This window comes from Oncorhynchus gorbuscha, unplaced genomic scaffold, assembly GCF_021184085.1.
Source record: "Oncorhynchus gorbuscha isolate QuinsamMale2020 ecotype Even-year unplaced genomic scaffold, OgorEven_v1.0 Un_scaffold_1051, whole genome shotgun sequence".
NCBI classification, from domain to species: domain Eukaryota; kingdom Metazoa; phylum Chordata; class Actinopteri; order Salmoniformes; family Salmonidae; genus Oncorhynchus; species Oncorhynchus gorbuscha.
In genome coordinates, this window is record NW_025745951.1 from 120,001 (window position 1) to 146,436 (window position 26,436).

At 44.2% G+C, this 26,436-nt stretch overlaps 2 protein-coding genes and 1 long non-coding RNA gene across 7 annotated transcripts in view; 2 read left to right on the forward strand and 1 right to left on the reverse strand.

Moving 5' to 3' along the window:
• bicdl2 (BICD family like cargo adaptor 2) overlaps positions 1–23,721 on the forward strand; it is a 24,737-nt gene extending 1,016 nt beyond the window's left edge. For 2 of the 5 annotated variants that reach the window (XM_046336430.1, XM_046336429.1), the window contains exons 2-12: positions 2,373–2,888; positions 3,932–4,147; positions 4,595–4,711; positions 4,937–5,083; positions 5,353–5,505; positions 8,951–9,025; positions 11,216–11,298; positions 19,955–19,970; positions 20,050–20,164; positions 20,601–20,688; positions 23,118–23,721. In XM_046336430.1, the coding sequence (XP_046192386.1) occupies positions 2,607–2,888; positions 3,932–4,147; positions 4,595–4,711; positions 4,937–5,083; positions 5,353–5,505; positions 8,951–9,025; positions 11,216–11,298; positions 19,955–19,970; positions 20,050–20,164; positions 20,601–20,688; positions 23,118–23,217 (1,392 nt within the window). In that variant the 5' untranslated portion in view covers positions 2,373–2,606 and the 3' untranslated portion in view covers positions 23,218–23,721. Of the gene's footprint in view, positions 1–2,372; positions 2,889–3,931; positions 4,148–4,594; positions 4,712–4,936; positions 5,084–5,352; positions 5,506–8,950; positions 9,026–11,215; positions 11,299–19,954; positions 19,971–20,049; positions 20,165–20,600; positions 21,092–23,117 lie in introns of those variants that run through there. The other 3 variants (XM_046336434.1, XM_046336432.1, XM_046336431.1) reach the window with 3 other exon arrangements.
• On the forward strand, positions 5,540–6,091 carry LOC124021106. Its single transcript, XR_006836196.1, has 2 exons — positions 5,540–5,603; positions 5,692–6,091. It is a non-coding gene; the product is annotated as an uncharacterized LOC124021106 (long non-coding RNA).
• Positions 23,645–26,436, reverse strand: part of LOC124021104 — a 15,745-nt gene continuing 12,953 nt past the window's right edge. The window contains exon 5 of the mRNA XM_046336435.1: positions 23,645–24,765. Within this exon, the coding sequence (XP_046192391.1) occupies positions 24,010–24,765 (756 nt within the window). The 3' untranslated portion in view covers positions 23,645–24,009. The remainder of the gene's footprint in view (positions 24,766–26,436) is intronic.

Here is a 26,436-nt window from a genome sequence, read left to right on the forward strand (position 1 = left end):
CAGCAGTATTGCATCAGCGTTGTAGTATAGTGGTAGTAGTATAATAGTATCGTGCCAGCACAGTAGTATAGCGATGTGTTGTAGTGGTAGTGGTGTAGTATAGTGGCAGTGTTGTAGTATAGTGGCAGTGTTGTAATATAGTGGTAGTGTTGTAGCAGTGTAGTATAGTGGTAGTGTTGTAGTATAGTGGTAGTGCTGTAGTATAGTGGTAGTGCTGTAGTATAGTGGTAGTGTTGTAGTATTGTAGTATAGTGGTAGCGTTGTAGTATTGTAGTATAGAGGTAGCGTTGTAGTATAGTGGCAGTGCTGTAGTATAGTGGACATGTTGTAGTATTGTAGCATAGTGTTAGTGTTGTAGTATAGTGGTAGTGCTGTAGTATAGTGGCAGTGTTGTAGTATAGTGGTAGTGCTGTAGTATAGTGGCAGTGTTGTAGTATAGTGGTAGTGCTGTAGTATAGTGGTAGTGCTGTAGTATAGTGGTAGTGTTGTAGTATTGTAGTATAGTGGTAGCATTGTAGTATAGTGGCAGTGCTGTGGTATAGTGGTAGTGCTGTAGTATAGTGATAGTGTTGTAGTATTGTAGCATAGTGGTAGTGTTGTAGTATAGTGGTAGTGCTGTAGTATAGTGGCAGTGTTGTAGTATAGTGGCAGTGCTGTAGTATAGTGGACGTGTTGTAGTATTGTAGCATAGTGGTAGTGCTGTAGTATGGTGGTAGTGCTGTAGTATAGTGGCAGTGCTGTAGTATAGTGGAAGTGTTGTAGTATAGTGGTAGTGCTTTAGTATTGTGGTAGTGCTGTAGTATAGTGGCAGCGTTGTAGTAGTATAGTGTCCGCATAGTAGTATAGTGGTAGTGTTGTAGTATAGTGGTAGTGCTGTAGTATAGTGGCAGCGTTGTAGTATAGTGGTAGTGCTGTAGTATTGTGGTAGTGTTGTAGTATAGCAGTAGTGCTGTAGTATAGTAGCAGTGCTTTAGTATAGTGGTCGTGTTGTAGTATTGTAGTATAGTGGTAGTGTTGTAGTATAGTGGTAGTGCTGTAGTATAGTGGTTGTGTTGTAGTATTGTAGTATAGTGGTAGTGCTGTAGTATAGTGGTAGTGCTGTAGTATAGTGTTAGCGTAGTAGTATAGTGGTAGTGCTGTAGTATAGTGGTAGTGTTGTAGTATAGTGGTAGTGCTGTAGTATAGTGTCAGCATAGCAGTATAGCGGTAGTGTTGTAGTATAGTGTTAGCGTAGTGGTATAGTGGTAGTGTTGTAGTATAGAAGTAGTGTAGTAGTATAGTGGTAGTGGTGTAGTATAGTGTCAGCGCAGTAGTATATTGGCAATACTGTAGTATAGTGGTAGTATTGTAGTATAGTGGTAGTGCTGTAGTATAGTGTCAGTGTAGTAGTATAGTGGCAGTGCTGTAGTATATTGATGTAGTAATAATATATAATATAATATAATAATATAGTGTTGTAGCTTTTATAGCATTAGTGCATACATTGTAGTATTGGTCCCGGGATTGTAGTGTTGTAGTGCTGTAGAAGGAATAGGAGTGGATGTAGTATAGTGGTAGTGCTGTAGTATAGTGTTAACGTAGTAGTATAGTGTCAGTGTTGTAGTATAGTGGTCGTGCTGTCGTATAGTGGTAGTGTTGTAGTATAGTGTTAGCGTAGTAGTATAGTGGTTGTGTTGTAGTATAGTGCTAGTGCTGTAGTATAGTGGTAGTGTTGTAGTATAGCAATAGTGTTGTAGTGTAGTGGTGGTGTTGTAGTATAATGTCATTATAGTAGTATAGTGGTAGTGCTGTAGTATAGCGCTCGTTTTGTAGTATAGTGGTAGTGTTGTAGTATAGTGTCAGTGTAGTAGTATAGTGGTAGTGTTGTAGTATAGTAGTAGTGTTGTAGTTTATTGGTAGTGTTGTAGTATAGTGGCAGTATTGTGGTATCGTGGCAGTGTTGTATTATAGTGGTAGTATTGTGGTATATTGGTAGTATCCCAGTATTATGGCGGTAGTATTTTAGCATAGTGGTAGTATTGTAGTAGAATAGTGGTAGTATTGTGGTTTATTAGCGGTAGTATTGTAATATAGTGGTGGGATTGTAGTAGAATAGTGGCAGTACCGTAGTATAGTGGTAGCAGGGAGTAGTATTGTGATCATATTGTAGTATACTGTTAGTATTGCAGCAGTATAGTGTAAATATTGTAGTATAGTGGTAGTTTCGTGGTAGTATAGCGGTAGTATTGTATTGTATTAAGTAAATGTAATAACGTCTTACAATTCATATCATCACCATTCATCCAATCAGCTTTCACGTCATCACCATTCAGCCAATCATCTTTCACATCATCACCATTCAGCCAATCAGGGACTGTTTCTGTTTGTTTTAGTTTCAGAGAGCCAACCAATCCAGGGGGGCCTTCACCTCTCCACCCTATCCCAGACCAGATCAGACCAGTCCAGATCAGAACCAGACCCAGACCAGAACGAAACCAGTTCAAACCAGACCAGACCAGTCCCGATCAAGTTGTTTAAGGTGTAACGGACTGAGAGATGAGGGGTAGGGCTCTCTGACCCCTGACACTAACAAGGTGGTGTAACCTCCAACCCCTGTGGCTTCTCCGATGTTCTCCAGAAAGGACAGCCTTCCCTCCCCCAGCTTGGAAGACTCCTTCTTCCCCCTCTCCTCCACCTCCTCCCATTCTCTCTCTCTCGCTTATCCCTCCTCCTCTTCCTCCTCATGCTGCCAGGGTGGGAGTGGCTCCATGGGGAAGGCGGGGTTAAAGGCAGAGCTGGAGGCAGGTCTAGAGACAGATCTGATCCTGGCTGCTGAGTTGGGCCAGGCTCTGTTGGAGAGGAATGAAGAGCTGGCCGAGGCACTGACACAGAGAGACAGACATGTAGAGGTGAGACAACTGACAGAGAGACTGACAGACAGGTAGAGGCGAGACAACTGGCAGAGAGACAGACAGGTAGAGGAGAGACAACTGGCAGAGAGACAGACAGGTAGAGGAGAGACAACTGACAGAGAGACTGACAGACAGGTAGAGGCGAGACAACTGGCAGAGAGACAGACAGGTAGAGGAGAGACAACTGGCAGAGAGACAGACAGGTAGAGGAGAGACAACTGACAGAGAGACAGACAGGTAGAAGTGAGACCAACTGACAGAGACAGACAGAAAGGTAGAGGAGAGACAACTGACACAGACAGGTAGATGAGAGACAACTGACATAGAGAGACAGACAGGTAGAAGTGAGACATCTGACAGAGAGCAGATAACTGACACAGACAGGTAGAGGAGAGATAACTGACACAGACAGGTAGAGGAGAGATAACTGACAGAGAGCAGATAACTGACACAGACAGGTAGAGGAGAGATAACTGACAGAGAGCAGATAACTGACACAGACAGGTAGAGGAGAGATAACTGACAGAGAGCAGATAACTGACACAGAGATAGAGGAGAGATAACTGACACAGACAGATAGAGGAGAGATAACTGACACAGACAGATAGAGGAGAGATAACTGACACAGACAGATAGAGGAGAGATAACTGACACAGACAGGTAGAGGAGAGATAACTGACAGAGAGCAGATAACTGACACAGACAGATAGAGGAGAGATAACTGACACAGACAGGTAGAGGAGAGATAACTGACACAGACAGATAGAGGAGAGATAACTGACACAGACAGATAGAGGAGAGATAACTGACACAGACAGATAGAGGAGAGATAACTGACACAGACAGATAGAGGAGAGATAACTGACACAGACAGGTAGAGGAGAGACAACTGACACAGAGAGACAGACAGCTAAGAGAGAACCAGTTTTTTAGGAGCAACGATGTATAGATGTAGTGTTTTTTGTGGTTGTGTGTGTATGTGTGTGCGTGTGTGTGTGTGCGTGTGTGTGTGTGTGCGTGTGGTTGTGTGTGTGTGTCAGGTCCTGCAGCAGGAGAAGCATGTTCTCCGGAGGAGATTGGAGGTATGTGAACTGTCGTCACAACAGAGAGAGGCGGAGCTAACCTCCGAACTCTCCTCCTTACTGGCCGAGCTGGACCGACATCACAGCCGGGGGCAGGGCCAGAAGCGGGAGGAGAACACACAGCTGACTGAGCTGGCCAATCACAACCACCGCCTGGTGGAAGAGTTGGCAGAGGTACAGACAAACACACACATAGATGAGTTCCAGACTGACTACATTGTAGACGCCTGCTAGATCTCAACTCCCGGAAAGGTGTTTAACCAGGGTGGCCACACCAGATCCAGTGGAATAGTCGACGTTCGTCCAGGTCACAAGGACATTGGGAGATGTCTTCAAAAGCTTCATGCTGTGCACACAATTGGTTGATGCAATGCAACTCTTCAATGTAGTCAGACGGGAACTCTACCACGGTCTGTGGAATGGAATGTTGACCAGCCAGCTGAATCAACCACACCTACATTAATCACACGTCAGACAGACAACACAATACAACTCGTTCTCGCCTCTCCTCCCTCTCTCCCTCCCTGTCCTCCCCCTCCCTCCTCTCCTCCCTCCCTCCCCCTCCCCTCCTCCCCCTCCCTCCCTGTCCTCCCCCCTCCCCATCCTGTTCTACTCCCCCAGGCGGTGTCAGTAGAACACTCATTGCGTGTGGAACTCCGTTCACTCCGAGAAGAGATGGAAGACTCCTCCCTCAGCAAAACCATTAGTTCTACACAACTAGACAACACACAAGCAGAGGTACACACACACACACACACACACACACACACACACACACACACACACACACACACACACACACACACACACACACACACACACACACACACACACACACACACACACACACACACACACACACACACACACACACACACACACACACACACACACACACACACACACACACACACACTCCTCCCTCTCTCCTCTCCTCTCATCCCTCTCTCCTCTCCTCTTCAGAACAGGGTGTTGAAGGAGAGGCTGGGTAATATGGAGGAACAGTTGAGGCTGTGGCAGGAGGACTGTGATAGGCTGAGAGGCGAGAGGGAGAGGCAGAGAGACACACTGACAGATCTACAGACCAATCTGAGAGAGAGAGAAGACCAGGTGAGAACACAGGGGGTGGGTCTTGGAGGGACTGGGTTAATTGCTGAATTTGGATGTAGGTGGAGGGACATTGGGGATAGAGACAGGGAGTAGGTGGGGGGGGGGAACTAACCCTGCTAACCCAAGCCTGTGTGTGTGTGTGTGTGTGTGTGTGTGTGTGTGTGTGTGTGTGTGTGTGTGTGTGTGTGTGTGTGTGTGTGTGTGTGCGTGCGTGCGTGCGTGCGTGCGTGCGTGCGTGCGTGCGTGCGTGCGTGCGTGTGTGTGTGTAGTTGGAGCAGGAACAGAGTGTGGTGTTTGAGTTGCGGACACTGAGCCGTTCTCTAGAGCGGAGAGTCCAGAGGCTGGAAGAGGACACCAGTCTGGACAACACACACACTCACACACACCCTCTGTCACTTCTCAGTGAGATACAGCAGACTCAGGTACTCACACACACCCTCTGTCCCTGCTCAGTGAGATACAGCAGACTCAGGTACTCACACACCCTCTGCCCCTGCTCAGTGAGATACAGCAGACTCAGGTACAAAAAACACACCCTCTGTCCCTGCTCAGTGAGATACAGCAGACTCAGGTACTCACACACACTCAGTGAGATACAGCAGACTCAGGTACAAAAAACACACCCTCTGTCCCTGCTCAGTGAGATACAGCAGACTCAGGTACTCACACACACCCTCTGCCCCTGCTCAGTGAGATACAGCAGACTCAGGTACAAAAAACACACCCTCTGTCCCTGCTCAGTGAGATACAGCAGACTCAGGTACTAACACACACCCTCTGTCCCTGCTCAGTGAGATACAGCAGACTCAGGTACTCACACACCCTCTGGCCCTGCTCAGTGAGATACAGCAGACTCAGGTACTCACAAAGCCTATGTCCCTGCTCAGTGAGATACAGCAGACTCAGGTACTCACACACACCCTCTGCCCCTGCTCAGTGAGATACAGCAGACTCAGGTACTCACACACCCTCTGGCCCTGCTCAGTGAGATACAGTAGACTCAGGTACTCACACACCCTCTGGCCCTGCTCAGTGAGATACAGCAGACTCAGGTACTCACACACCAGTGGAGGCTTCTGAGGGGAGGACGGCTCGTAATAATGTCTGGAACGGAGCAAATGCAATGGCATCAAACACATGGAAACCATGGAAACCATGGAAACCATGGAAACCATGTATTTGACACCATTCAACTGATTCGGCTCCAATTCCACAAGCCTGTCCTCCCCAATTAAGGTGCCACCAACCTCCTTTGGCACACACACTAAAACACCAACAGCCTGTTTTCTGTACCATTTTTAAAGACTGGAAAGCAGTGCAGTAATGCAGTGCTATATCACAGTTCACTGTAACAGTCTTTTAAAGGTTATTTATGGTTGAGCCCACCGCACAGCGCTCATCATGAATGTGATCTTTGTGAAGGTCTAAGTTAAGGCCATAAAAAAGGTTGTTGGCTGTATAGTGACTTGCACTATAGAGGGGTTAGCTGACAACGGCACGAAAACAATGCACTCTCTTCAAAGTCTGTGAGGTGTTGTGATTCTGGATGGCCACATAGCTAACAACAATGACAAGACCCTGCCATGTGGCCTGTTTCAGCTAGTATCATCTTGTTCTTGTTTTGACTGATTTCATAACAATATGCTAATATGGCTTTTCGATAGCTAACCATTAACACTAAGGAGAGACAACAAGTGCTCATTGTACAAATATATTTATGTTTTCAACAAACATTTGAGACTAAATATAGTTTACATGTTGTCAACAGTTTAAGCCAACCAGATCTGTTTTGCCACATAGTTGCGCCCGCCTCAGTTTTGTTGCTAATCAACAAACCACTCTATAGCACAGCTAGGATGGAATCCCAGACCCCTCTATAGCACAGCTAGGATGGAATCTCCGACCCCTCTATAGCACAGCTAGGATGGAATCTCCGACCCCTCTATAGCACAGCTAGGATGGAATCTCCGACCCCTCTATAGCACAGCTAGGATGGAATCCCAGACCCCTCTATAGCAGAGCTAGGATGGAATCTCAGACCCCTCTATAGCACAGCTAGGATGGAATCCCAGACCCCTCTATAGCACAGCTAGGATGGAATCCCAGACCCCTCTATAGCACAGCTAGGATGGAATCTCAGACCCCTCTATAGCACAGCTAGGATGGAATCCTAGACCCCTCTATAGCACAGCTAGGATGGAATCTCGAGCTTATTTTGTACTGTTGTTTTTATGACAGTGTATGTTGTTGTTGTTATGACAGTGTATGTTGTTGTTGTTATGACAGTGTGTGTTGTTATTATGACAGTGTGTGTTGTTATTATGACAGTGTGTGTTGTTATTATGACAGTGCGTGTTGTTGCTATGACAGTGTGTGTTGTTGCTATGACAGTGTGTGTTGTTGCTATGACAGTGTGTGTTGTTGCTATGACAGTTTGTGTTGTTATTATGACAGTGTGTGTTGTTGCTATGACAGTGTGTGTTGTTGTTATGACAGTGCGTGTTGTTGTTATGACAGTGTGTGTTGTTGTTGTTATGACAGTGTGTGTTGTTATTATGACAGTGCGTGTTGTTGCTATGACAGTGTGTGTTGTTGCTATGACAGTGTGTGTTGTTGTTGCTATGACAGTGTGTGTTGTTGTTGTTATGACAGTGTGTTGTTATTATGACAGTGCGTGTTGTTGCTATGACAGTGTGTGTTGTTGTTATGACAGTGTATGTTGTTGTTGTTATGACAGTGTATGTTGTTGTTGTTATGACAGTGTATGTTGTTGTTGTTATGACAGTGTATGTTGTTGTTATGACAGTGTGTGTTGTTGCTATGACAGTGTATGTTGTTGTTGTTATGACAGTGTATGTTGTTGCTATGACAGTGTGTGTTGTTGTTATGACAGTGTATGTTGTTGTTGTTATGACAGTGTATGTTGTTGTTGTTATGACAGTGTGTGTGTTGTTGTTATGACAGTGTATGTTGTTGTTGTTATGACAGTGTATGTTGTTGTTGTTATGACAGTGTATGTTGTTGTTATGACAGTGTGTGTTGTTGCTATGACAGTGTATGTTGTTGTTGTTATGACAGTGTATGTTGTTGCTATGACAGTGTGTGTTGTTGTTATGACAGTGTATGTTGTTGTTGTTATGACAGTGTATGTTGTTGTTGTTATGACAGTGTATGTTGTTGTTGTTATGACAGTGTGTGTTGTTGCTATGACAGTGTATGTTGTTGTTTTTATGACAGTGTATGTTGTTGTTGTTATGACAGTGTGTGTTGTTATTATGACAGTGCGTGTTGTTGCTATGACAATGTGTGTTGTTGCTATGACAGTGTGTGTTGTTGCTATGACAGTGTGTGTTGTTGCTATGACAGTGTGTGTTGTTATTATGACAGTGCGTGTTGTTGTTATGACAGTGTGTGTTGTTGCTATGACAGTGTGTTGTTGCTATGACAGTGTGTGTTGTTATTATGACAGTGCGTGTTGTTGCTATGACAGTGTATGTTGTTGTTGTTATGACAGTGTGTGTTGTTATTATAACAGTGCGTGTTGTTGCTATGACAGTGCGTGTTGTTGCTATGACAGTGTGTGTTGTTGCTATGACAGTGTGTGTTGTTGCTATGACAGTGTGTGTTGTTATTATGACAGTGCGTGTTGTTGCTATGACAGTGTGTGTTGTTGCTACGACAGTGTGTGTTGTTGCTATGACAGTGTGTGTTGTTGTTATGACAGTGTGTGTTGTTGTTATAACAGTGTGTGTTGTTGTTATGAAAGTGTGTGTTGTTGTTATGACAGTGTGTGTTGTTGCTATGACAGTGTGTGTTGTTGCTATGACAGTGTGCGTTGTTGCTATGACAGTGTGTCTTGTTGTCTAGGCTACAGAGACACTGTTGGCCCACTCTACCATCCTACAAGACAAAGACCAGGAGATAAACACACTGAGAGAAAAGGTGAGTTAATACACACACACATGTAAAGGACATCACTCTGCTTGTATATCGAGTACCACTTCCTCCTCTTTCGGCTCATGCCTTACACACCTCCCTCCTTGACAACATTCCAACGGATTGAGACTCCCAAAAGCTACCTCTTGCTATGTGGATATATACTAAGGTATTGGAAATTGTTTTAAAAAGGTCCTATCAGGGATAATTTTGCTATTTGATTTTGAAGACCACTACATGGAGCAACAGATAGTACTCCTAAAGGAAGTTTATTCTGTCTGTCCTTTATCAGAACGATATAAGAAAGATCAGAAAACATATATTTTTTTGATGTATTTAACCCCTAATTTTTTGTTACTAAAGTCTCAATATATACTGTACTTCCATGAGTTCTTTCAACTGGTACCTGGGGACATTCAGGCCTGTGGGCATCCTAGAGCAAAACAACCAATATGTATATGTTTGTGAGAGTCTCACCTTTCCACAGTAGTTAATATTTTAGTAGTTTGTAGGACAAACCGTTCAGAAGCTAAAAACAATTTTGTGAGAAGACCAATTTTCGGTCTGACAACCACCCCTCTAACTCTGTCACCTTTCACCACAGATGACTCATGGTCTGACAACCACCCCTCTAACTCTGTCACCTTTCACCACAGATGTCTCATGGTCTGACAACCACCCCTCTAACTCTGTCACCTTTCACCACAGATGTCTCATGGTCTGACAGACATCGCTCTAGCTCTTTCACCACAGATGTCTCATGGTCTGACAGACATCGCTCTAGCTCTTTCACCACAGATGTCTCATGGTCTGACAGACATCGCTCTAGCTCTTTCACCACAGATGCGGAAGTGTGACATAGGCGGATTGAGTCACATCCAATGAAAAAGAACAGATACTGTGTCTCTATCTTAAATTAAAAGATTTTAATGGGGATTTTTAAAATTATACTAATTAGATTTCCGAGGACATCGACCTTAGGGGATTAATGGAAGCTTCTCTAATGTCAAACATGTAAAGTGTGGTGTACCACAGGGCAGCTCTCTAGGCCCTCTATTATTTTCTATTTTTACCAATGATCTGCCACTGGCATTAAACAAAGCATGTGGGTCCATGTATGCTGATGATGCTACTAAGCACAAACCAGATGGGATGGCATATCACTGCAGAATGCTGTGGTATCCATGCTGGTTAAGTGTGCTTTGATGGACTGTCGTTTATCTTTGCTTATTTAAGCTTATTTAAGTGTGTAATGCTGTCATCATGGCAAAGGGTGGCTACTTTGAAGAATCTCACATATAAATTATGTTTTTATTTGTTTAACACTTTTTACATGATTCCATGTGTTATTTCATAGTTTTGATGTCTTCGCTATTATTCTACAATGTAGAAAATAGTTTTAAAAATTAAAAAAGGAAAAACTTGAATGAGTAGGTGTGTCCAAACTTTGACTGGCACTGTATGTAAATTGTAGTCTTTTGTCTGTAATGTATTTTTAGTTTAATGTTGGAGCCAGGTAAGACTCGCTGTCGCCATTGGCGACGACTAATGAGGATCCTAATAAATCAAATAAAAAACACACTAATCTCCAACACATCTCTCTCAAACACACTAACCTCTCTCGAACCTCTCTCTAACCTCTCTCTAACACACTAACCTCTCTCTAACCTCTCTCTAACACACAAACCTCTCTCTAACCTCTCTCTAATCTCTCTCTAACACACTAACCTCTCTCTAACACACTAACCTCTCTCTAACACACAAACCTCTCTCTAACCTCTCTCTAACACACAAACCTCTCTCTAACACACTAACCTCTAACATACTAACCTCTCTCTAACACATTAACTTCTCTCTAACACACTAACCTCTCTCTAACACACTAACTTCTCTCTAATCTCTCTCTAACCTCTCTCTAACACACTAACCTCTCTCTAACACACTAACTTCTCTCTAATCTCTCTCTAACCTCTCTCTAACACACTAACCTCTCTCTAACCTCTCTCTAACACACAGACCTCTCTCTAACCTCTCACTAACCTCTCTCTAACCTCTCTCTAACCTCTCTCTAACACACTAACCTCTCTCTAACCTCTCTCTAACCTCTCTCGAACACATTAACCTCTCTTTAATTTATCTCTAACACACTAACCTCTCTCTAACCTCTCTCTAACCTCTCTCTCTTGTTCTCCTCAGCTATGCTCCAGAGAGGCGGAGCTTGATTCTCTGAGGGAGGAGCTACAGCCGTTCAGGAGCTGTCAAGGAAAACCCAGCTACAGGTACACCCGTATGCACTCAGACACACTTACACACACTTACACACACACACACACACACACACACACACACACACACACACACACACACACACACACACACACACACACACACACACACACACACACACACACACACACACACACACACACACACACACACACACACACACACTACACTACAGCTACAGCCGTTCAGGAGCTGTCAAGGAAAACCCAGCTACAGGTACACCCGTATGCACTCAGACACACTTACACACACTTACACACACACACACACACACACACACACACACACACACACACACACACACACACACACACACACACACACACACACACACACACACACACACACACACACACACACACACACACACACACACACACACACACACACACACACACACACACATAATGGTGTTGATGTGAGCCATGACCAGCCTTTCAAAGGACTTCATTACATTGCAGACTCAAACAGGGACAGGTTGGTACTACAGACTCAGACAGGGACAGGTTGGTATTACAGACTCAGACAGGGACAGGTTGGTACTACAGACTCAGACAGGGACAGGTTGGTACTACAGACTCAGACAGGGACAGGTTGGTACTACAGACTCAGACAGGGACGGGTTGGTATTACAGACTCAGACAGGGACAGGTTGGTACTACAGACTCAGACAGGGACAGGTTGGTATTACAGACTCAGACAGGGACAGGTTGGTACTACAGACTCAGACAGGGACAGGTTGGTATTACAGACTCAGACAGGGACAGGTTGGTACTACAGACTCAGACAGGGACAGGTTGGTACTACAGACTCAGACAGGGACAGGTTGGTACTACAGACAGGGACAGGTTGGTACTACAGACTCAGACAGGGACAGGTTGGTACTACAGACTCAGACAGGGACAGGTTGGTACTACAGACTCAGACAGGGACAGGTTGGTACTACAGACTCAGACAGGGACAGGCCTACACACGGCCTATTAAATCAAATCAAATCAAATCAAATTTATTTGTCACATACACATGGTTAGCAGATGTTAATGCGAGTGTAGCGAAATGCTTGTGCTTCTAGTTCCGACAATGCAGTGATAACCAACAAGTAATCTAACTAACAATTCCAAAACTACTGTCTTATACACAGTGTAAGGGGATAAATAATATGTACATAAGGATATATGAATGAGTGATGGTACAGAGCAGCATACAGTAGATGGTATCGAGTACAGTATATACATATGAGATGAGTATGTAGACAAAGTAAACAAAGTGGCATAGTTAAAGTGGCTAGTGATACATGTATTACATAAGGATGCAGTCGATGATGTAGAGTACAGTATATACGTATGCATATGAGATGAATAATGTAGGGTAAGTAACATTATATAAGGTAGCATTGTTTAAAGTGGCTAGTGATATATTTACATCATTTCCCATCAATTCCCATTATTAAAGTGGCTGGAGTTGGGTCAGTGTCAATGACAGTGTGTTGGCAGCAGCCACTCAATGTTAGTGGTGGCTGTTTAACAGTCTGATGGCCTTGAGATAGAAGATGTTTTTCAGTCTCTCGGTCCCAGCTTTGATGCACCTGTACTGACCTCGCCTTCTGGATGATAGCGGGGTGAACAGGCAGTGGCTCGGGTGGTTGATGTCCTTGATGATCTTTATGGCCTTCCTGTAACATCGGGTGGTGTAGGTGTCCTGGAGGACAGGTAGTTTGCCCCCGGTGATGCGTTGTGCAGACCTCACTACCCTCTGGAGAGCCTTACGGTTGAGGGCGGAGCAGTTGCCGTACCAGGCGGTGATACAGCCCGCCAGGATGCTCTCGATTGTGCATCTGTAGAAGTTTGTGAGTGCTTTTGGTGACAAGCCAAATTTCTTCAGCCTCCTGAGGTTGAAGAGGCGCTGCTGCGCCTTCTTCACGACGCTGTCAGTGTGAGTGGACCAATTCAGTTTGTCTGTGATGTGTATGCCGAGGAACTTAAAACTTGCTACCCTCTCCACTACGGTTCCATCAATGTGGATAGGGGGGTGTTCCCTCTGCTGTTTCCTGAAGTCCACAATCATCTCCTTAGTTTTGTTGACGTTGAGTGTGAGGTTATTTTCCTGACACCACACTCTGAGGGCCCTCACCTCCTCCCTGTAGGCCGTCTCGTCGTTGTTGGTAATCAAGCCTACCACTGTTGTGTCGTCCGCAAACTTGATGATTGAGTTGGAGCCGTGCGTGGCCACGCAGTCGTGGGTGAACAGGGAGTACAGGAGAGGGCTCAGAACGCACCCTTGTGGGGCCCCCGTGTTGAGGATCAGCGGGGAGGAGATGTTGTTGCCTACCCTCACCACCTGGGGGCGGCCCGTCAGGAAGTCCAGTACCCAGTTACACAGGGCGGGGTCGAGACCCAGGGTCTCGAGCTTGATGACGAGCTTGGAGGGTACTATGGTGTTGAATGCCGAGCTATAGTCGATGAACAGCCTTCTCACATAGGTATTCCTCTTGTCCAGGTGGGTTAGGGCAGTGTGCAGTGTGGTTGAGATTGCATCGTCTGTGGAACTATTTGGGCGGTAAGCAAATTGGAGTGGGTCTAGGGTGTCAGGTAGGGTGGAGGTGATATGGTCCTTGACTAGTCTCTCAAAGCACTTCATGATGACGGAAGTGAGTGCTACGGGGCGGTAGTCATTTAGCTCAGTTACCTTAGCTTTCTTGGGAACAGGAACAATGGTGACCCTCTTGAAGCATGTGGGAACAGCAGACTAGTATAGGGATTGATTGAATATGTCCGTAAACACACCGGCCAGCTGGTCTGCTCATGCTCTGAGGGCGCGGCTGGGGATGCCGTCTGGGCCTGCAGCCTTGCGAGGGTTAACACGTTTAAATGTCTTACTCACCTCGGCTGCAGTGAAGGAGAGATCGCATGTTTTTGTTGCAGGCCGTGTCAGTGGCACTGTATTGTCCTCAAAGCGGGCAAAAAAGTTATTTAGTCTGCCTGGGAGCAAGACATCCTGGTCCGTGACTGGGCTGGGTTTCTTCTTGTAGTCCGTGATTGACTGTAGACCCTGCCCTGCCACATGCCTCTTGTGTCTGAGCCGTTGAATTGAGATTCTACTTTGTCTCTGTACTGACGCTTAGCTTGTTTAATAGCCTTGCGGAGGGAATAGCTGCACTGTTTGTATTCGGTCATGTTGCCAGACACCTTGCCCTGATTAAAAGCAGTGGTTCGCGCTTTCAGTTTCACGCGAATGCTGCCATCAATCCACGGTTTCTGGTTAGGGAATGTTTTTATCGTTGCTATGGGAACGACATCTTCAACGCACGTTCTAATGAACTCGCACACCGAATCTGCGTATTCGTCAATATTTTTATCTGACGCAAAACGAAACATGTCCCAGTCCACGTGATGGAAGCAGTCTTGGAGTGTGGAATCAGCTTGGTCGGACCAGCGTTGGACAGACCTCAGCGTGGGAGCCTCTTGTTTAAGTTTCTGCCTGTAGGCAGGGATCAACAAAATGGAGTCGTGGTCAGCTTTTCCGAAAGGGGGGCGGGGCAGGGCCTTATATGCGTCGCGGAAGTTAGAGTAACAATGATCCAAGGTTTTACCACCCCTGGTTGCGCAATCGAAATGCTGATAAAATTTAGGGAGTCTTGTTTTCACATTAGCTTTGTTAAAATCCCCAGCTACAATGAATGCAGCCTCCGGATAAATGGTTTCCAGTTTGCAAAGAGTTAAATAAAGTTTGTTCAGAGCCATCGATGTGTCTGCTTGGGGGGGATATATACGGCTGTGATTATAATCGAAGAGAATTCTCTTGGAAGATAATGCGGTCTACATTTGTAGACCTTACCTCCTCACGCCATTTGCACACACTGTATATAGCCTTTCTTTTTTCTACTGTGTTACGCTTTTTTATTCCATGTGTAACTCTGTGTTGTTGTTTGTGTTGCGCTGCTTGGCTTTATCTTGGCCAGGTCGCAGTTGTAAAATGAGAACTTGTTCTCAACTGGCCTACCTGGTTAAATAATGGGTAAATAAAATAAAATACTGTAGGCCTACTGTAATCATATAAAACACATACTGTAGTCCTATCGTATTTCCTACTGTAATCATATAAAACACATACTGTAGTCCTATTGTATTTCCTACTGTAATCATGTAAAACACATAATGTAGTCCTATTGTATTTCCTACTGTAATCATATAAAACACATACTGTAGTCCTATTGTATTTCCTACTGTAATCATATAAAACACATACTGTAGTCCTATTGTATTTCCTACTGTAATCATATAAAACACATACTGTAGTCCTATTGTATTTCCTACTGTAATCATATAAAACACATACTGTAGTCCTATTGTATTTCCTACTGTAATCATATAAAACACATACTGTAGTCCTATTGTATTTCCTACTGTAATCATATAAAACACATACTGTAGTCCTATTGTATTTCCTACTGTAATCATATAAAACACATACTGTAGTCCTATTGTATTTCCTACTGTAATCATATAAAACACATACTGTAGTCCTATTGTATTTCCTACTGTAATCATATAAAACACATACTGTAGTCCTATCGTATTTCCTACTGTAATCATATAAAACACATACTGTAGTCCTATTGTATTTCCTACTGTAATCATATAAAACACATACTGTAGTCCTATTGTATTTCCTACTGTAATCATATAAAACACATACTGTAGTCCTATTGTATTTCCTACTGTAATCATATAAAACACATACCGTAGGCCTACTGTAATCATATAAAACACATACTGTAGTCCTATTGTATTTCCTACTGTAATCATATAGAACACATACTGTAGTCCTATTGTATTTCCTACTGTAATCATATAAAACACATACTGTAGTCCTATTGTATTCCCTACTGTAATCATATAGAACACATACTGTAGTCCTATTGTATTTCCTACTGTAATCATATAAAACACATACTGTAGTCCTATTGTATTTCCTACTGTAATCATATAGAACACATACTGTAGGCCTACTGTAATCATATAAAACACATACTGTAGTCCTATTGTATTTCCTACTGTAATCATATAAAACACATACTGTAGTCCTATCGTATTTCCTACTGTAATCATATAGAACACATACTGTAGTCCTATTGTAGTCATAAAACCCATGATGTTGTCCGACTGTAATTATATAGAATGCATACTGTATTTCCTACTGTAATCATATAAAACACATACTGTAGTCCTATTGTATTTCCTACTGTAATCATATAAAACACATACTTTAGTCCTATTGTATTTCCTACTGTAATCATATAGAACACATACTGTAGGCCTATTGTATTTCCTACTGTAATCATATAAAACACATACTGTAGTCCTATTGTATTTCCTACTGTAATCATATAGAACACATACTGTAGTCCTATTGTATTTCCTACTGTAATCATATAGAACACATACTGTAGGCCTACTGTAATCATTTAGAGTACACACTGTCGGCCTACTCTAATCACATAGAACACATACTGTAGTCCTACTGTAATAATTTAGAACACATACTGTAGTCCTACTGTAAACATTTAGAACACATACTGTAGTCCTACTGTAAACATTTAGAACACATACTGTAGTCCTACTGTAATCATATAAACATATACTGTAGTCCCACTGTAAACATTTAGAACACATACTGTAGTCCTACTGTAAACATTTAGAACACATACTGTAGTCCTACTGTAATCATATGAACACATACCGTAGTCCTACTGTAATCTTCTAGAACACATACCGTAGTCCTACTGTAATCTTCTAGAACACATACTGTAGTCCTACTGTAATCTTCTAGAACACATACTGTAATCATATAGAACACATACTGTAGGCCTACTGTAATCATATAGAACACATACTGTAGGCCTACTGTAATCTTCTAGAACACATACTGTAGTCCTACTGTAATCATATAAACATATACTGTAGTCCTACTGTAATCATATGAACACATACCGTAGTCCTACTGTAATCTTACTGTGAATGCACCAATTTGTAAGTCGCTCTGGATAAGAGCGTCTGCTAAATGACTTAAATGTAATGTAAATGTAATCTTCTAGAACACATACCGTAGTCCTACTGTAATCTTCTAGAACACATACCGTAGTCCTACTGTAATCTTCTAGAACACATACTGTAGTCCTACTGTAATCTTCTAGAACACATAATGTAATCATATAGAACACATACTGTAATCATATAGAACACATACTGTAGTCCTACTGTAATCTTCTAGAACACATACTGTAATCATATAGAACACATACTGTAATCATATAGAACACATACTGTAGTCCTACTGTAATCATATAGAACACATACTGTAATCATATAGAACACATACTGTAGTCCTACTGTAATCTTCTAGAACACATACTGTAATCATATAGAACACATACTGTAATCATATAGAACACATACTGTAATCATATAGAACACATACTGTAGGCCTACTGTAATCATATAGAACACATACTGTAATCATATAGAACACATACTGTAGGCCTACTGTAAGTCCAGAGATATGAGACTAGAGATGATGATGAACCGGCAGTGGCTCCAGACAGTGCTTTGAAAGGCTGGTTGATCTCCCCCTCCAGGATGGAGAAGCTGTCTTGGTTACAGTATTCTAGTGGGGGGATATTGGTAGCACACAGGAGGACATGTCTCTCTGTTGTACAGGGATTCTAGTGGGGGGATATTGGTAGCACACAGGAGGACATGTCTCTCTGTTGTACAGGGATTCTAGTGGGGGGATATTGGTAGCACACAGGAGGACATGTCTCTCTGTTGTACAGGGATTCTAGTGGGGGGATAGAGGTAGCACACAGGAGGACATGTCTCTCTGTTGTACAGGGATTCTAGTGGGGGATATTGGTAGCACACAGGAGGACATGTCTCTCTGTTGTACAGGGATTCTAGTGGGGGGATATTGGTAGCACACAGGAGGACATGTCTCTCTGTTGTACAGGGATTCTAGTGGGGGGATATTGGTAGCACACAGGAGGACATGTCTCTCTGTTGTACAGGGATTCTAGTGGGGGGATATTGGTAGCACACAGGAGGACATGTCTCTCTGTTGTACAGGGATTCTAGTGGGGGGATATTGGTAGCACACAGGAGGACATGTCTCTCTGTTGTACAGGGATTCTAGTGGGGGGATATTGGTAGCACACATGAGGACATGTCTCTCTGTTGTGATCATTTCCTTTGGAATTTCTAGCCAAATGTAAAATGTTCCTGGTTCGTCTCCTCTATACCACCCACCTGGTAGTGTGGTGGATGGGACTATCAGCTCTCTGTAACCTAGAGGACAACCAGTGGGTCCATCTCCTCTATACCATGTTTCACACCTGGTAGTTTGGTGGATGGGACTATCAGCTCTCTGTAACCTAGGGGGAAACCAGTGGGTCCATCTCCTATATACCACCCACCTGGTAGTGTGGTGGATGGGACTACCAGCTCTCTGTAACCTAGGGGGAAACCAGTGGGTCCATCTCCTCTATACCACCCACCTGGTAGTGTGGTGGATGGGACTACCAGCTCTCTGTAACCTAGAGGGCAACCAGTGGGTTCATCTCCTCTATACCACCCACCTGGTAGTGTGGTGGATGGGACTACCAGCTCTCTGTAACTTAAGGGGAAACCAGTGGGTCCATCTCCTCTATACCACCCACTTGGTAGTGTGGTGGATGGGACTACCAGCTCTCTGTAACCTAGAGGGCTAACAGTGGGTCCATCTCCTCTATACCACCCACCTGGTAGTGTGGTAGATGGACTACCAGCTCTCTGTAACCTATGGGGAAACCAGTGGGTTCGTCTCCTCTATACCACCCACCTGGTAGTGTGGTGGATGGGACTACCAGCTCTCTGTAACCTAGAGGGCAACCAGTGGGTTCATCTCCTCTATACCACCCACCTGGTAGTGTGGTGGATGGGACTACCAGCTCTCTGTAACTTAAGGGGAAACCAGTGGGTCCATCTCCTCTATACCACCCACCTGGTAGTGTGGTGGATGGGACTACCAGCTCTCTGTAACTTAAGGGGAAACCAGTGGGTCCATCTCCTCTATACCACCCACCTGGTAGGGTGGTGGATGGGACTACCAGGTCTCTGTAACCTAGTGGGCAACCAGTGGGTTCATCTCCTCTATACCACCCACCTGGTAGTGTGGTGGATGGGACTACCAGCTCTCTGTAACTTAAGGGGAAACCAGTGGGTCCATCTCCTCTATACCACCCACCTGGTAGGGTGGTGGATGGGACTATCAGCTCTCTGTAACCTAGAGGGCTAACAGTGGGTCTGTCTCCTCTATACCACCCACCTGGTAGTGTGGTGGATGGGACTACCAGCTCTCTGTAACCTATGGGGAAACCAGTGGGTTCGTCTCCTCTATACCAGGTTTCTTGTAGGATGACAATGTCTGTATTTCTTTGAAGTCCAGGTTCCTGCTCTTTAGGCCAAAGGCAGATGACCTCAGGCCTTGGAAATTCCAGGATGAGATAGTGAAGGCTTTGTGTTCCATAAAGTGTCCAATGTTGTTGGTTGTGTGGTTTGGCCTCAGACCAAACATTTGGTTTTGAAGATCTCTCTCTCTCTCTCTCTGTGTGTGTAGCTCCCTGGAGAGCGAGGTGTGTACGGTGTTCAGGGTGGAGTGGTGGGCCAGGAAAACATTTGGTTTTGAAGATCTCTCTCTCTCTCTGTGTGTAGCTCCCTGGAGAGCGAGGTGTGTACGGTGCGAGCGGAGAGAGACAGTCTGACCCAGCAGCTGCTGAACACCATTCAACACAAGGTGGTGCTGTCGCAGGAGGTCGACGCATGGCAGGTGGGTCTGGGGGGTGACGCTGGGCTTGTTTTCTCAGACTGACAGTTACAGTACAAAGAAGAAAACATTTCAATTTACTATTTTATTTTATCGACCTCTCTTCCCCACTTTCAACCCCTTCTATCGCTCTCTCTCGCTCTCTCGCTCTCTCCCCTCCTTCTCACCCTCCCTTCCTCTCTCCTCCCTCTCTCTCTCCCTACCTCTCTCTCCCCCCTCCCTCTCGCTCTCTCCCCTCCTTCTCACCCTCCCTTCCTCTCTCCTCCCTCTCTCTCTCCCTAACTCTCTCTCCCCCTCTCTCTCGCTCTCTTCCCCCACTCTCTCGCCCCCCACTCTCCCCTCTCCCTCCCTCTCTCGCTCTCTCCACTCCGCTCTCTCTCCTCTCCCCTCGCTCTCCCCCCTTCTCTCTCTCCCGCTCCCCCCTCTCTCTTTCTTTCAGGAGGACATGCGGCTGCTGATAAGTCAGCAGGTGCAACAGCAGGCAGAGGAGAAAGAGAGAGAAAAGGAACGAGAGAAAGAGAGCAAGAGTAAGGGGCTGCAGAGAACCCGGTCCATGAGAGTCAGAGGAGAAAGAGGGAAAGGAGGATTCTTCTCTTCCCTCTTTAAAGGGGATGAATAGAGAGATGGAGGGACAGAGAAATGGGGGAGAGAGGGAAAGAGATGGAGGGACAGGGAAACGGGGGAGAGAGGGAAAGAGATGGAGGGACAGAGAAATGGGGGAGAGAGGGAAAGAGAGGACAGGTATTTGATGTAAATATTGAAATATAGATCACATGGTTAAACATTAAGATACTTAGTTTATACTGTAATGTTTTACACATTCGAAAGTCTCTCAGCCTGTCACACAATGTTATGCAAATTAGTTCCTGTATGTGAGGATGGTGTCTGTGTTCATCCAAATAAATTACAACTTGATTATTTTATGGGAAATCAGTGTCCTAGACTGTTTACGCTAGTCAACAAACTACACGCGCCTGTCGGTGGCCTTACAGGCTCATTACAATACTATACCACGCACCATGCAATGTTGAGAATGTTCTACTGTGTATATTTAGAATGTTCTACTGTGTATATTTAGAATGTCCTACTGTGTATATTTAGAATGTCCTACTGTGTATATTTAGAATGTTCTCCTGTGCATATTTAGAATGTTCTACTGGGTATATTTAGAATGTTCTACTGTGCATATTTAGAATGTCCTACTGTGTATATTTAGAATGTCCTACTGTGTATATTTAGAATGTTCTCCTGTGCATATTTAGAATGTTCTACTGTGTATATTTAGAATGTTCTACTGTGTATATTTAGAATGTTCTACTGTGTATATTTAGAATGTCCTACTGTGTATATTTAGAATGTCCTACTGTGTATATTTAGAATGTTCTACTGTGCATATTTAGAATGTCCTACTGTGTATATTTAGAATGTTCTCCTGTGCATATTTAGAATGTTCTACTGTGCATATTTAGAATGTTCTACTGTGTATATTTAGAATGTTTTACTGTGCATATTTAGAATGTTCTACTGTGTATATTTAGAATGTTCTACTGTGTATATTTAGAATGTTCTACTGTGTATATTTAGAATGTTCTACTGTGTATATTTAGAATGTTCTACTGTGTATATTTAGAATGTTCTACTGTGTATATTTAGAATGTTCTACTGTGTATATTTAGAATGTTCTACTGTGTATATTTAGAATGTTCTACTGTGTATATTTAGAATGTTCTACTCTGTATATTTAGAATGTTCTACTGTGTATATTTAGAATGTTCTACTGTGTATATTTAGAATGTTCTACTGTGTATATTTAGAATGTTCTACTGTGTATATTTAGAATGTTCTACTGTGTATATTTAGAATGTTCTACTGTGTATATTTAGAATGTTCTACTGTGTATATTTAGAATGTTCTACTGTGTATATACAGTGCCTTGCAAAATTATTCAGCCCTTTTTGGATTTATGACAATGAAATACATTTTTTCATCCCACATTTTCATAACACAATAAAATATGAAGAAATCCAAGGGGTCTGAAAACATTATGCAAGGAGCTGTATATACAGTATATTCATGATACTATTGTGTTTATATACAGTATATTCATGATACTATTGTGTTTATATACAGTATATTCATGATACTATTGTGTTTATATACAGTATATTCATGATACTATTGTGTTTATATACAGTATATTCATGATACTATTGTGTTTATATACAGTATATTCATGATACTATTGTGTGTATATACAGTATATTCATGATACTATTGTGTGTATATACAGTATATTCATGATACTATTGTGTTTATATACAGTATATTCATGATACTATTGTGTTTATATACAGTATATTCATGATACTATTGTGTTTATATACAGTATATTCATGATACTATTGTGTTTATATACAGTATATTCATGATACTATTGTGTTTATATACAGTATATTCATGATACTATTGTGTTTATATACAGTATATTCATGATACTATTGTGTTTATATACATATATACACTACCATTCAAAAGTTTGGAGTCACTTAGAAATGACCTTGTTTTTGAAAGAAAATACCATTTTTTGTCCATTAAAATAACATCAAGTTGATCAGAAATACAGTGTAGACTTTGTTAATGTTGTCAGTGACTATTGTAGCTGGAAACGGCTGATTTTTAATGGAATATCTATATAGGCGTACAGAGGCCATTATCAGCAACTATCACTCCTGTGTACAGCTGAAAACTGTTGTCCTGAATAAAGAGATAAAACTGGCCTTTAGACTAGTTGAGTATCTGGAGCATCAGCATTTGATGCATTTCCTCTGTTGACGTTGAGGCTGGTGTTTTGAGGGTACTATTCCTCTGTCCAGTGTCTGTGTTCTTTTGCCCATCTTAATCTTTTATTTTTATTGGCTAATCTGAGATATGGCTTTTTCTTTGCAACGCTGCCTAGAAGGCCAGCCTCCCGGAGTCGCCTCTTCACTGTTGGCGTTGAGATCCCAGAGAAGCTTAAATTATCTAACCATATGGACACTGTGGTGAAGAAGGCATGACAGCGACTCTTCATCCTCAGGTTACTGAAGAAATTCGGCATGTCCCGAGGGCCCTCACAGTGTTCTTCCAGAGCATATGGTCGGGTTGCATCACAGATTGGTACAGCAAATCCCCCGCCGTGGACTGCAAGGTGCTTCAGAGGGTGATACGTGCAGCCGAACGCACCCTTGAGTTTGCACTGCCTGCCTTCCAGGACAGCTACACCACCAGGTGTCGCAGGAAGGCCAAGAAGATCATCAGGGACCCCATTCTTCTTTGCAATATCGACCTACCCTGGCCAAACCCGGACGACGCTGGGCCAATTGCACGCCGCCCTATGGGACTCCCAATCACGGCCGGATGTGATACAGCCTGGATATTAAACACTGTACCCTGCAGTCACACCTCAACCCTGTACATGTGACTATTGAACACTCTGAACATGAATCTGATTGGTTTATTTTTTAATTGAAGCATTGTACAGTGAACATCTGATTGGTTTATTTTGAATAAAAACATTATACAGAGAACCGACAACAGAGTACAAAAACACATGACAGCAACAACACTTATTTACAACTGTAGTGACGTCAGACCGAGGACAGGGGTTCCCATGCTCATTCCAAAGGACAAGTTCAGGGTGTGTGCAGGGTGTGCCTTTATTAGTCAATCATAAAGGTAAGATTCGGGCCCCAACACCAATTGGTCCTTGGTGGGAAAGACAGGCAGGAATAAAAGAATCAACTCAAAATAAACAGGCAAATATGTGCATCAGAAATACAAGTAGCCCTGCCATCCTTACCCATACATAGTTAGGAGTCAGGGGTTAGAGGTCCGGGTAGGTTTAGGGTTGGGTCAGGACGAGGTTCATATGTACTGAAGGAGCATAGACTAGCTCCGGGAGAATGCACATCTAAGCACGACCCCTGACCCCTGACCTCTAACTCGGGAGAATACAGTTTACAGTCAGATAGTCTATCCTGAGACTGCTGGGACCTCCTGTCCCATCTGTCAGTAGTTCTGTCAGTAATTCTGTCTGTGTGTGTCTCTGTGTCGCTCTGGTTGGATACACTGTCCCAGGCCAGAGCATAGCCAGAGGAGAGAGTGGAGGAGGGAGAGGGGGAGAGAGACGAGGAAGACAAGGGAGAGGGGGAGGTAGACAGGGATATTAGGGTGTGAGGTGAAGTTGCCCCCAGACGCTGATCTTGGGTCCATTTTGTATTTCCTCCACTAATGGTTAACGTAAAGACTGTGAGAGGGGAAGCTGATCCTATATCTGTATGTAGGGAACAGGGCAGGAGGGTCTCTGTCTCCAGGTGGTTGTCAAGGGAACAGGGTAGGAGGGTCTCTGTCTCCAGGTGGTCGTCAAGGGAACAGGGTAGGAGAGTCTCTGTCTCCAGGTGGTTGTCAAGGGAACAGGGAAGGAGGGTCACTCTCTCCAGGTGGTCGTCAAGGTGAAAAGTCATGACAGCTCTCAGGTAACCAGAGGGGGCAGTCCCACACATCACTGGGAGACACACCACCTGTTCCGGAGTCACCATGCACCCTGCTGAACGCACACACACACCCTGCACACACACACATACACACACACACCGAGACAGAGTTAACACCCAAACACACACACCGAGACAGAGTTAACACCCAAACACACACACAGAGACAGAGTTAACACCCAAACACACACCAGGGAGATCACTAAATTTGGACTTCAATATTAGATGTTTGTCCATGTTCCCCAAACATTAAAGACAGATCTATTTTGCACTCACCCAAAAAATGAAGAAAGAACACTGGGGTCAAACCCACGAACCTCAGAGCCATAGGCAACAGCTTACTGCTTAGCACTGGGGTCAAACCCATGAACCTCAGAGCCATAGGCAACAGCTTACTGCTTAGCACTGGGGTCAAACCCACAAACCTCAGAGCCATAGGCAACAGCTTACTGCTTAGCACTGGGGTCAAACCCACGAACCTCAGAGCCATAGGCAACAGCTTACTGCTTAGCACTGGGGTCAAACCCACGAACCTCAGAGCCATAGGCAACAGCTTACTGCTTAGCACTGGGGTCAAACCCACGAACCTCAGAGCCATAGGCAACAGCTTACTGCTTAGCACTGGGGTCAAACCCACGAACCTCAGAGCCATAGGCAACAGCTTACTGCTTAGCACTGGGGTCAAACCCACGAACCTCAGAGCCATAGGCAACAGCTTACTGCTTAGCACTGGGGTCAAACCCACGAACCTCAGAGCCATAGGCAACAGCTTACTGCTTAGCAGTGGGGTCAAACCCACGAACCTCAGAGCCATAGGCAACAGCTTACTGCTTAGCACTAGGGGTCAAACCCACGAACCTCAGAGCCATAGGCAACAGCTTACTGCTTAGCACTGGGGTCAAACCCACGAACCTCAGAGCCATAGGCAACAGCTTACTGCTTAGCACTGGGGTCAAACCCACGAACCTCAGAGCCATAGGCAACAGCTTACTGCTTAGCACTGGGGTCAAACCCACGAACCTCAGAGCCATAGGCAACAGCTTACTGCTTAGCACTGGGGTCAAACCCACGAACCTCAGAGCCATAGGCAACAGCTTACTGCTTAGCACTGGGGTCAAACCCACGAACCTCAGAGCCATAGGCAACAGCTTACTGCTTAGCACTGGGGTCAAACCCACGAACCTCAGAGCCATAGGCAACAGCTTACTGCTTAGCACTGGGGTCAAACCCACGAACCTCAGAGCCATAGGCAACAGCTTACTGCTTAGCACTGGGGTCAAACCCACGAACCTCAGAGCCATAGGCAACAGCTTACTGCTTAGCACTGGGGTCAAACCCACGAACCTCAGAGCCATAGGCAACAGCTTACTGCTTAGCACTGGGGGTCAAACCCACTGGGGAACCTCAGAGCCATAGGCAACAGCTTACTGCTTAGCACTGGGGTCAAACCCACGAACCTCAGAGCCATAGGCAACAGCTTACTGCTTAGCACTGGGGTCAAACCCACGAACCTCAGAGCCATAGGCAACAGCTTACTGCTTAGCACTGGGGTCAAACCCACGAACCTCAGAGCCATAGGCAACAGCTTACTGCTTAGCACTGGGGTCAAACCCACGAACCTCAGAGCCATAGGCAACAGCTTACTGCTTAGCACTGGGGTCAAACCCACAAACCTCAGTCAAACCCACAAAGCATAGGCAACAGCTTACTGCTTAGCACTGGGGTCAAACCCCATAGGAAACA